This window comes from Trachymyrmex septentrionalis, unplaced genomic scaffold (assembly GCF_001594115.1).
Source record: "Trachymyrmex septentrionalis isolate Tsep2-gDNA-1 unplaced genomic scaffold, Tsep1.0 scaffold70, whole genome shotgun sequence".
Taxonomy (NCBI): Eukaryota; Metazoa; Arthropoda; class Insecta; order Hymenoptera; family Formicidae; genus Trachymyrmex; species Trachymyrmex septentrionalis.
Genome location: NW_017305885.1, coordinates 2,363,889 through 2,377,529, shown reverse-complemented (window position 1 = coordinate 2,377,529; position 13,641 = coordinate 2,363,889). Strand labels below are relative to the sequence as shown.

Genomic DNA, 13,641 nt, shown 5'->3' with positions numbered 1-13,641 from the left:
ATATAATTAATACGCTGACAAATGAACTACCTTCGATGATGCTGTGTACTTGTCCATACCGAAACTATTTCCAATTATTTTCATTATTAAGCTGTCAATTATCGCTGCATGTCCGTAGAAAAGTATTATATTACAAGGACCTTTTCATTTGACGTTGTTGTCGCTCATTAATGGTCTCATTGGCCTGTCCGCCGACCTCGGCGCTTGATCATCCCGAGCATTGTTCGCTTCCTCGTCCGAATTTGCTTACTCTAAAACCGGAAGTATAACACAATGCACTATGTAGTGTTTGAAATTTCTTTCCTTGTAATTTATACACTTTCCACTTTGCGTTAAATATCATATTTTGAACCTTATCATCGATAATTTTTTTTACTCCGTCTTATCATACTTAAATATTAATTTTACAGTGTTTTTTTATTTGATAATCAGCAGAATCAAAAATTTTTGTTAGTTATTAAACTAAATTAGTTTCATATCGATTGCTGATATTAATTATAAATCTGTATAAATGTCATATCTATCTATTGTAAGTTATGGTAAGATACGAGGCATGGTGTGATAAAAAGAGAAACAAATTAATGACTTACATGTTAATAAGCAGATAATGCAATGGATTACACGACACTATGTGTTATTGATAATGAATTGTTACAAATTGTCTCTCGTGCGTCATCTTTTAAATAAAGTTGTTAAAAATACCGAGATAATGCCTAAGCTACTTCAAAATATAAACTATATATGCAGGGGCGCCAACTTGTGGGAAACATTGAAGGGGCAAGTAGCATTTCTGAAAATCTTTTTTTTTCTTTTTTTTTCATAAATAACACTATGACCATGTAAAACCTTTTCCTTTTTTTTCCACTGTGGTGGAACGCAGTTACACGCCGACTTACGTTTTAACTTATGAATTCATTTGTGATTTCATTTGCATCTAATTTCATAGCTTCTTCTTTGTGCATAAAATGCTTATAGAATTTAACCTACGTCATAGTATTCCACAAATAAGTTACTGATCTCCTAAAAGAAAAAAATGTACGTTCGGTATACACGTCGTGACAGGAATTGTTAACATTAATTTTACAAGCTTCACTAACTCCGGCAGCAAGTCCGCTACATATCATTTCTCCTGTAGCAAACTAACTATTGCAGCAGAACTATTCATTGATCCGCGCCCAATCTTACAAGCCTCTTCTGCTATACAATATCTTGTAACATATTGCGATGCAGAATTAATTGTTTTCTGTTTACGTCCGAGTCAAAATGCTCTACAATAATATCATCAAACTTATCATCTCCCAACAGATACCTTTCTACTTTCCAAAAATGTACTCACCTCTGTATCAAACCTTCTTTTCAAACAATTTATTAAATTATCGATTACTTTATATAATACAGTTTTTTATATTATCTACTTATTTTCTACACTTATACAACAATCTTTTAAATTGTTTCCCAAGTTGTCCAATTTTTTGAGTATCTTTTTTTTGCGTTTCAACTTTGGCAAATCTATTTTGAACGTTTTCTTTTTCTCAGTAACTAATGCCCAGAATTCTTCGAACTACTCTCTAAAACTTTTTATAATAGTACAGTTTCAATTACTAATTTTACATTTTCACGAAATTAAATTCTTTTTTTTAATAGCAGTATTTGCCACATCTAAATGATAGAACATTTTCTCTAACAGAAGTATCTAATTTCTCAAGACATTTGATGTCGTATGCAAAATCGAAAAATGCTTTTTCTACTTCTATCTATAGAATTATTTACAAACTTATATGCAAACAAAATTGATACATTTAATTAGCGAAAATCTATCATTATGTATCATAATTACAGTATTAAATATAGATGCAGGCTTAGTAAATTTAAGGCCCCCTATTCTGTGACATTTAACAAGTGACAGTAATGATATCGTTATACTATCGTTGCGCAACTTTTTTACCATCTACAAAACCTACGCAACGATAATGGAACGGTATCATTACTGACACTAAAAGTTACAAAATAGAGGTCTAATATATATATATATATAAATAAAAGTCAAGATTATTATACTGTAATAATAGCTATAAATCTGAGCGTAAAAATAAATTTTTTTTCAATTTTGTTAAAACAAATTTTCCAAATTTGGTGTAACCAAATTTTTTATTAATAAGTATTTGAATGAGCTCACGTAATTTATTAGAAAATAGAAAATGTATAAATTTATATAAAATAATTTTTTATTTTTGTATAATAATTTGAATAATTAGCACTATGTCGTACAAACTGTCCACACTTGTTTGCATCAGTTAATTGTTCAGTTTATGCAATCTAATGTTCATAAAACCAAACGTAAAATGCAGAATTACATTGTGATCATGATCTAATAATTAAAGTAAGTTATTATTTTTTATAATTAACCAAGTTAATAGTTATTAATTTCAGTATATATTATCATAGCTCTGTATTTATATATAATTTACAACACTGTATTTAGTTAATATTCCTATCACGACGTTTTTAAATTAAAAAAAAAGTCTTTGTAAATAGATACAAACACGCATATCAAATATACGCATGAATTGTCATTTTTTGCTGGATTTTTGTTATTTTAAATTATAGATTCTAATCCATTTACTAAATATTGTAGAGATAAGTAGATAAGTAGATAAAATCAATTGTTTGGAAAATAGTTCTTTGTGTATTCTTATGTTAATGAATATACCAATATGTTAATAAACTTATAAAAATTTGAAACATTGAATTACTTCATTTACAATTTTTCTATTTTTTTTGAAAAAGAGAAAAATACATAGATTTTAGGTCATATTGAATGCTCAGTAAGTATGACCCAAATACTACTTTTTTTAAATCTTTACTATATCCGTACAAATATTTGAAAATATTTTATATTTGAAAATATTTTATATTTTCAATTAATATTCAGAAATGTTTTCTCTTTTAAATCTGACTATCAGTTTCAATTTTGGACTCAACAGAAAATAAAAAAAAATCGCAAAGCTTAGGTCATATTGAGTATGATTATCTTATATTTTTGGCATAAGTAAACTCGATGATATTTGGATATATGATCGAGAAATTTGAATATAATTTTTATATTTTACATTTAACGTAATGATTATTTTATGAAATTATTAAATTTTAATTTCGCTTTGAGTTTTTATATTATTAATTAATAGCATTATTTTATATTTAATAGCTCTTTGTATAAAGATTATCTATTCAATAAATTATTCCAATATAAAGAAATATAATAATAAAATAATAAATTTAGTAAAAAAAAAGAAATTTTTTATTCCTATTTTTTTTTAAGATTTCACACAAAGATTTTTTAATTGATAAAATTTAATTGATAAATTGTAAGCAAATCCTCTAATAATTAAAAACACTACTCTCATTTTCTCTTTCTCTTTTCTCGTATATTAAATCATTCTTATTAGATTCTTATTAGAAAGATAACTTGAATGAATAAATCATTCATAGAGGTTATACAGATATATAGAGGTTATACAGATATGAACTTAGGTAATCATTTGATAATTATCCACTTGACGACTCGTAATCAGTAGTTGACAATTCAATGACGACAATGCAATCTTGACATTCTGTCGAATGAATGTCAGATCACAAATAGTCTAAAAAATTCAGTCGATAAAAGCTGCATGGGTCATGATTGTTTTCATCATAATAATTTTTCTACGAGATTAATAATCACCGAAGAGTAAATCAATTTTTTCAAATCTCATTATCTCATTCATTTAATACTTTTAATATACGAACTGATCTTTGTATTAGCAAGTATATCTCAATTTTACATACCAAACCTACATTGAGAAAAATGTTTAATTAGATTAATTGGAATTCCGATTGAAAATAAACGAATCAGATTTTTTTGCTTGTGCTAGAATCTAGTTAAAGATAACTAGAATTGTTGACTGTAATCAGAATCTTCTGATTTATTTTCAACCCGACATGTTTCTCAGTGTAATATAAGATAATTAACATAATTAATGTAATATAATTAAGAAGCACGTAAATGCAAATTTTCAAATAGCACTCGGCATTGAGGATGCATAACGCGGGACCGCGAGGCCAATGTTATTCTACCGTCTTTCTTCGCGAAGCACTGAAACGGAGGCGACCCTGACAACACGTGCATACGTCGTTCCGCGTTTATATCGAGCTCAATGCAATAGCGTTTGTAGAGAACTGCACCTGGCAGCGCCCACGAAAAAGCAGATAAACGATCCGTCTTCCCCGCTCCGCCTGTGACTGATTTGCATCGTGTAAAGTTCGTCTTGCGCTATGCGCCAGTTGCATCTGCGACGGGATGCATGTGCGGTGCGTTTGACTGTTTCCCGCCACGTGTCGTCCGGAAAGGAGCTATAAGAAATGTTGTGCACTCTCGATGAACATCAAACGTCTATGTCGTGTGATTGAACATCGTCGGCGTTTGAAGCTGTCGGTGAGACCAGGAATAAAAGAGTAAATTTTATCACTTCGGCAATAAGGTAGCAAAATTTTAAACAAAGGAAGCTAATATTTTAATTTATTATAATTCTTTTTGCATTTGTCATTAATTATTTTTTTTATTCACCGCCGAATAAACAGCAATCAAATAAGTAGTAGAGAGAATGAAAAGAGACCTTTACAGTTAAAAATATACATACATTTCAAGTGTTGAATAAAAACAAGCAATAAAAAGCTTTCAAGTTACAGAAGATTATTATGAAAAGATTATTATAACCTCCACGCACATTTAATGTAGGTAATTTAATCTTTGTTGTAAGATGACAAAATGCGCTTGTATAAAACGCGTGTCAAAATTAACATTCTCAGCGTAGGTAGATAATCATAGTGTAACATATCTTTTTACATGTTCGTTTATATCATGACGCATAGTCTGAAATGAAGAACTATACCATGACGGTACAGTGCATTACACTTCATTCACTTGCATGTCATTCTTTGTTAATTAAATATATTACTGACGATATTGTATTGCCAACATTTTATTAGTAATTTATAAAAATAAATATTATACAATATTTCAACAAATTCCATTAGAATTACATTTTTTCACAATATAAATAATCGTAATAATTATTGGATTTAAATCAACATTTTGTTGAAACATGCATTTTTTCGAATGAAAAAAGTTGTAACTAATTATACTTTTACAAAGTAACTTTCCTAACTTTTACATAATCGCAAACAGGAGAAATAGGCACGTGCGAAACTGTAAATTATTCTATGAATTTGTTGCTCATATATCAAAATTAAATCCCGATTATACGATAATTTATCACTTTTGCAAGGATGAACAAAGAAACGTGACCGTGGCAGTTACATAGTTGATATATGAGCGTAAATGTGTATTAGAATCATATACTTCATCGTATATATATATATATATCTGTTATTCTAAGAAACTTACATTTTCTAGATAATAATACTGACATTAAACTTTTGTTTGCAAAGTAAGTACATAGTTTATGCATGATTTGCCATTCGTTCAATTTTGATCGATCTATTCGTTAATTTCAGGAAATCATAGATTTGAAAGATAATTAAAAGAAAAAACTTTGCACACTGACATAAGTAGAAAATTAATGACTAGATATATTACTATTTGATTTTCAGATACTTTTAAGTTGAATATTTTATTTTTTTATCGAAATTAAATTTTGGCTAATTATTATATATTTGATTGTTAAACAAAACAAACATTTTTATTATGTTTTGTTATAATATTACATACTTAACATTAAAGTTTCTTTGATAAGCGTGAGAACAGAGAACTCAAGAATGTCGACGCAAAAGGAAATTAGTAAATGTCTCAGAGGAAGAAGATGATTACACGGGACAAGATGAAGATATTGTAATAGACAATTATATTATTACACTTATTTCTCCTGCGAAAAAACAGCAGAAAGTAATTTTAATTAGGAGAAAAGAAGATTCTCTAAAATCCCAGAAGCTTAAAGATTAAGCAGAAATGATTGCCTATTAAGCTAAAGAATTTGTAATATTATAAAGCAATCAAGTCCATCGGAATTAATGTTTAATTATGTGCCTAATACATTTCCAGAAATATACACAATTATACGGACTATTTCAGAAGCATTTAGAAAGATATTTTTATAGATTCCTGTATTGAATTTGTTGTAATACATAAAAATGATATATTATAATATATACATAATATTAAATGTCATGAATTTATATTTTTGAGATAATGCACCATATTTTAATATGCACGTATTTATAATTTCTGATTTAAATTTATAATTCATAATTTAATGTTTCGGAAAATAAATTGATGTTATTTATCATCATTCTAACGTTAAATAACTTCCATTTATTTCCTGAGATTGCTTCAAAATAATGTACAAAAAACACTTGAACAACTTTTAAACAAAGCAAAATGTTACCTAATCAAAATGTTAGCTAACTTTTGCGTAGGTTAATCAAATTCAATTTTGCATTTCCAGTTTATTCTGTTGAAAGAATATCATATTTAGATTACTCGTATTCTTATTCACGTCCTTGCTCCCTTTTTCATTTTGTAATCAATCGGCAATCTCTGTCTCATATTTGATCAAATACAGAAACTTTTTTGACATTTGTCTCTTTTTCATTTCTTTGATTTTCTACATTTTTGCGCGGATTCATGAAAAGATTCTTAAAAGACCTGTCAGTTGTCAACTGCACTTATCGAATAAAACGATTTAATACATTAATTCGGTTGCGCGGCACCGAAAGAAATTTGTTGGACTTCCTATGTAATACGAATATAAGAGCGGACAGAATGTGTAATACGTGAATACGTCAGAATGAAATGGTATTTACTATAGAACTTCTACTATGAGTTAAATAGAAAATAATCGGTCGATTGAACGGACTCTGATAAGATAAGTGTAGTTCAAATGAAGCAACACTTCAGTTAAACATAAACAAAAATTTAAATAAAACAATATGAATATTAAAAAAAAATATTTATTATTTTAACTGAAAAATTTATTTTTTTTGTACAAATTATCACATTATTGAATATTATACTGCATATTTTTTATATACCTTTTTATTAATTATTCTTTAAGTATAATGAATATTGTTAATATTATTATATATACGTAATTTCATTAAATCACTAAATATCAAATTTAAATTGTTGTAGATATAAATTTATATAAATCTAAGCGATTATGTAAGCGAAATGTTTTTATTATCCCGATTAATTCTTTATTAAGTATTTATGTTGCGCGTTAATTAATATTTAAATTGTTTTTAATTTATTATTTTATGACATATTCATTGTTATTACATGTATAAAGGAGACATGAAATAACTATTAAAATACACCAATCTAACTTAATTTGTAAAAAATATAATTTTCTTTTATTCTATTCGGAAATATGATCTTTTTATTTGTAGAAGATCAATTATGAAATCTTTGATATGAATAAAATCATCGTCGAGCTAACCACAGAATGTGCTAAATTCATCTTCGTTACCGAGCGAAAGCTCAACGAGAACGTTGAAATTTATACATCTCTTGCAAGGACAGTAAAATATATAAAAGTTAGCTCGCGATAATTTGCAAACGGGAGACAAATACAATGTCACGAATACAAGATGCAAATATATGAGTATGTGTAATATAGTATTATTGTGTCAGAGAATTATTTAAGCACAAGATTAATTATGCAAAATTGCAGATAGTCATATAATTTAAGAATTATACATACACTTTTTAATTTAATTATGAAGATAAGATTAAATTTTTGTTAAGAAAGAAAAAAAATTTAGTTATAACTGATCAAAAAGATTGCATATTTTAATATATTATTATAATTACTCTGTGTGTGTGCGTGCGTGCGTGTGTGCGTGCGTGCGTGCGTGTGTGTGTGTGTGTGTGTGTGTGTGTGTGTGTGTGTGTATACCCACATATAATATCTTATTTTTATTTCTTTTAATATTAATAAATCAAAAATATTCATATTTTTTAATACATAAAGTAGAAATAAACTACATTAACCAATTAAATAGAAGGATTGAAATGAATAATATGAAATTTAATAGCATGGAAGCGGAAGGAGAAAAATGAGGAGGAAGCAGTTGCGTGCAAAGTGACTCTGACGGTGGAAGCTTAATTATTATTAACTGGTGTCAGTAGTTGCGGCCGGTTGTGGACAGACACCTACGAAATAATTTATGTTGAAGTACGGTCGAATGGACCTATAAGTTAACAACAAAATTCATATTGACCTTTATTAATAAAATACTAGTTGGGTGTTCACCGAAGGAAAATTGACATTTCAGCGTTTCTCGCGAAAGAGAACAAAATCACGAATCTGATGATATTTCTGCTGGTTGGGAACTCGTTAATGCTCTAATAATAGAAACTTGCGTACGCGTTGATATAGCAGATGCATACAGAATCGTCGTCGCCATTGGCATTGCGATAATTAAATCGAACATTCAATTTATTTTCATAGGCCGTGGATGCAGCCGAGAGCCGGCAGTGGCGGGGCCCATCCGGGCGGGACAGGTGACGATGAGGCCCCGAAAGACCCGGGCGCGCGGATCACCCATCAGTCTTACACGGAAAAAGATTATGAAGGTAAGAAATGTTTAAATTTCCCAATTTTTTTTAAATTAATGAGAGTTAATTAATCACTAACATATAAGCATAATTACTAAACTTTGTATTACATTAAACTACATTGGAAAACTGTAAACAAATAGAAAATTATTCTGAAATAATTTAATTTAATTTGAATTAATTAAGATAAGACGTTTCATAATTAAATCATTATATCATTATATCATTTTATGAAATTTTTTTATCGTTGTACACAAGTACTCTCTGTATGTGAAAATATAATTTTATAATTAAAATAAATACTACTCCATGATTTATTAAAATATCTTTTTAATCAATATTGTATATATACTTATTTAAATCTTATACTTATTTTTATTTCTATAATACATTTTTAATAATACATAATTATAATATTTATTAAAACATTCTTTAATTATATTTAGATTGACTATTAAATAATTTAAGTTATACCTAGTAAATAATTAAATGCATTCGAAATAGAATTGTTTCTTGTGCTGGATAGGTTTAAATTTAAAAAGTATATATAGAAAATATTCTGATTCTACGAGAATGGTGATGTTAAAGGTGATAAGTCGAAGTTATTTAGTAAAATGGAACGGTCGATTCACTGATATTGAGAACTGCGGTTATGTTTGACTTATCAAATCCATATCCTATTTTTATAGAGTATTATAAATATGTGTAAGAAATTTGATAAATTTTCCTTCTATTATTTAAATTTCGATGAAAAGCTTTAATTGTAGATCTTTTACTAAAAATATAGATATATCTTATTTATGCAACCGACAATAAAATGATATAAATTTAACTGACGCGAAAAATATCAATATGAGGATAACTATTCTAACAATTCTTGATATCAATTCACATAAAATTTTTACGATCGCGAATATTTTATAAGCAAATGGATACCGTGATGAGCTTTTGCTAAAATATCAAGCATTGTCTACAGCAGGTAATAACGCCTGCATTTACTTTAGGTCAGTCTGATACGAATCTGGCTTCAGTGTTTGCTCACATGACGGACCTCGCGCGTGTAGGTGCTTCGAAAATCGTTACTTCGTCAAACAACGTTGTCTATGGATGGATATGGGCTTGCGAGGTCACTTCATATCGATAACAAAACCTGCGAATAGAGGCCATACATGTGTGATGGTCTTGTATCGTAAATTCTGAACTATCCAGCGAAACAAATTGATCGTCCAGTTTGCAGGTGTTCACCTCCTATGATTGACGCGATATGAAACTTTCCTGAAAAACGTCAAGTTGCTCTGAAGAATAAAATTTTCACGTTGAATATCTGATTCACAGTTACGACATCTCGATCTCTTTATATAAATATAAATTCATATTATAAAAAATGTCTAAATTTTCGAGATATATGTATTTAATATACATACATAAATATATTTACATAAATATATTTACATACATAAATATATTTTAAATTAATGTTATTTACATAGATTATAGTATTGATATCCAATTATATTTATATGTCTGTGTGTAAATCACGTGTTTTTAGTGACCTTATAAATAGCAAAAATAAACTTATCTGTCTACTTAGCTATCATATATCTTTTGTAATATTCTCAATTTGACAGGTGTAATAATGTAAAAACACAATTAGCTAATAAAAGCAGCTAAAAGTAAGAGTAGATTATATTCCTTATATTTATAAGACGTAATTTATAAGACGTAATGATTATCCTTGTAAATTAAATAATAATAATATCAGAAAAGTTAATGGTCAATGATATAATATAATGTCATCCGCATGAAATCCAACTATTCATGCCTACTGTTACAAACTCGGTACGAATATTTTGACCTTTTAGTTTGCGTGAATTCGTCTTAGCACCTGACCTTTCATTCGAATTATAGCCAATGCGTAAATGAATCTCATCAAACACAGCGATGTTTCATTTCTATAGAATCTACTTGTTTCACGCAAACATTTTCGCAGATAGGATTACGCGATTAAATGACGCTGACCTAATTTCCTTTTGTAACGAAAGAAAAGTTCGTGTGTCGCGTGCACTTTCATATCAGGGAGAATCGCTCTAAATCCGCGCATCTTCTCCATGATATGAGTTGTGAGGTACTGTATATGACGGGGCATCCCTTTCATCTGCTTCCAGGTCACAGAGCGCACACGGTGTATGTGGGCGTGCATTTACCAGGGGAAAGGAGACATCGTCGACACCATAAACATCACCATTCACAACGGCAGCCGTACCCCTGTGGTAAGGAGGATGCCGACAACGATAGACCAAGTAAGTCTCGATCTTTATTTCGTTTCTTCCTTTGTGCTCCACAAAGTTGTGCAGTTCTTGTCAATAATGATGTCGCGTTGTGCAATACTTCGACCTTGTTCAATCAGTGACAAAGTATAATGACATATCGGTACTATACATAAATCTGTATAATGACGAACGTACAAAATAATACTGTGTGGATGTGATAATTATGAAATAGATGTTTGAGCATTCCTTTTGTAGATCATTAATGTTAATTCAGTTATCCTTTAGCGTCAGGGAATTAATTCAATATAGGATGTACTTATATAATACTTATATAATACTTCATCGAAAAGGAATTTTGTACTTTACATCTATTCCTAACAAACACCAATAATAACATAATTATAATAGTTACAAATTCTTATAATTTCTCACTCAAAAGTGTAATTGTTACGTGCAACATGTATTACTGATGTTTAAAGATTATGCGTTTTGCGGGTTTTTTCCGTATCCAGATCCATTCTTGGAATGTCAACGTTTTAGAATGCCCCCCAACGGAATGTATTACTGTTATATTATTGAGTAAGAAATTATAATTAACAATTATTGTTAGTTGATGTTTGTTGAAATTGATACATGTTTCTCTATCGTTAAATTATACGTAACTTATTTGTATATTCTATACACAAAACATTTATACATTGTTTCATATAATAACTATTTCGATATTGATTCACACACATTTGATTAGATACTATCGTATCCAACATTCCTATCAATAAACGGATGTTTCAAATACTGTGGCATAATAGAACGTTGCGGTAGAAAGGAGAATTTACACGTAGGCATGCGAAACGTTAATTACGTATGTAATATAACTTGGCTTTTACCGGTACATATACAAAATCACACGAAAATGCGAAATCAAGGATAAGTTCTTATATATAATGAATAAAGTATAGCACTTTTTATAAGCAGCCAAAATCGAGTAATAATGGATGTTACAAAATAAGAACAATAAATAAAATTTATTCTCTGAGAAAACATCAAAATAAGAAACGTTTCGATTCTTATACTAAATCTTCATCAAGGGGATAGAAAGGGAATAAAAAAATTGATGTTTTTTACCAAATTGGAGATTAAGTAGAGTTGAAACGTTTTTTATTTTGATATTTTTTCAAAAAAGAAATAATTTGATTAGTATTCTTATTTTTTTTGTGACATAATTACTCGATTTTGGTCTCTCGATTATCCCTATCTTTTATGTTAATAAAATCACAGGAATTTTCAACATATCCGCAATATATTTTCAATATATCTTGGATTATATTGAAACTAAGAAGATATTAAATAAATTTTTTTTGAAAGAAACATTTTATTATAAGCAATATTAAGTAAGATACTTTATTTTAATAAAATAAGTTTATAATTGCACTAAGAATTTACAAGATTAGATAAAAACTAATGTTCACAATTGCATTCAGCTTGAAAATTAATTTAATGCAATACAATGAAATAGTCAAGTCTTATAATATCGTACTCATTCCACGATATTTATACTATTTTCAACTCTTAGAATTTGGCACCAATACGTACTACGTTCTTGTGCTTCAAAAATGATACATAAGTATTTCTAATATAATTTTTAAAATTAATTTTTCAATTTATTTATAACTTGGATACTATATATTTTATAATTTTTTTACACATGTAAAAAAATTATTATGTAAATTAAAAAGATATACAAAATAATTTTATAATTATTATCGATATGTTTTCATTTTAATAATTAATTTATAAATCACAACTTGTTTTTGTATGCAAAATATTATATATTTTTTAAATGCAGAAACAATTCTTTTAATCTCACATGAATTTCTTATTTATTTAATATTATATTTAATACGTAGCTTCTAACAAAGTATCAATTTAATTAAATATAATGTCTATAAATATAAAATATCTTATTTATATGAGTCAAATTTCAGTTATGTGAAGATATACATTTCCTGCTTTTGTTATTTAGAACAGACAGTTGGTAAATTTAACAAAAGAAGACTGTGCCAGTCTAAAAATGAAACGAGACTCGCAGCCTTGCATTTTAGCGACGCGAGCTTCATACTTCGTTGACAGTGCTATATTATTTCGTCCACTCAAATTTAATCCCATTTCAAAAATAGCGGTCATTGCATGGAATTATTACACTGATTGTTCTAAAAATTTGCAACTACTTTATCATACTAAAATCAGTTCAGAATGCTGAAGTATCTGGTATGCACTTTTGCGGCAGTATCGAACATGGCAGCGCGCCAACCACTTGTCGAGACTTATCCGGATGTTCACCCTACTTCTGATACTCGTACATCGAATATAAGAAAACAGTCGATACTGAAATGCTATAGTAGTCCTTCACTACGAGAATGATTTTATGTGCATAACCAAGATGAAAAAAAAGAAAAAAGATTACTTGAGAAGTGACTCCTATTTGATATACAAAATATTATCCAAATTGTTGCTATCCGACATATTAGCATAAGCAATGTTTAATCATACATTCACAAGGAAGTTATCTAATCTATAACAGTAAAACTACTCTCTTTATATTTGGATAACTAATTTTTGAAAGTAATAGTACCGTAAGCATGCAAGAACTATTAACTTCTGAACAATTAAAAAAAAACATTGTTACAGCGTACGATTTTTTATTTTTGATGTTAATTTCGTATTTTAATATATATAATTGCTTTTATTATAATTATT

General features: G+C 28.3%; 1 protein-coding gene across 11 annotated transcripts in view; it reads left to right on the top strand.

Annotated features, from left to right (window-relative positions):
• Positions 1-13,641, top strand: part of LOC108753696 (sodium bicarbonate cotransporter 3) — a 57,058-nt gene that overhangs the window by 14,431 nt on the left and 28,986 nt on the right. For 9 of the 11 annotated variants that reach the window (XR_001939658.1, XR_001939657.1, XM_018495543.1 and 6 more), the window contains 2 exons: positions 8,508-8,632; positions 10,780-10,914. Coding sequence is in view for 9 of the 11 variants with exons in the window: in XM_018495543.1 (XP_018351045.1) it covers positions 8,508-8,632; positions 10,780-10,914 (260 nt within the window). In the remaining 2 variants the exon portion in view is untranslated. Of the gene's footprint in view, positions 1-4,332; positions 4,518-8,507; positions 8,633-10,779; positions 10,915-13,641 lie in introns of those variants that run through there. The other 2 variants (XM_018495537.1, XM_018495536.1) reach the window with 2 other exon arrangements.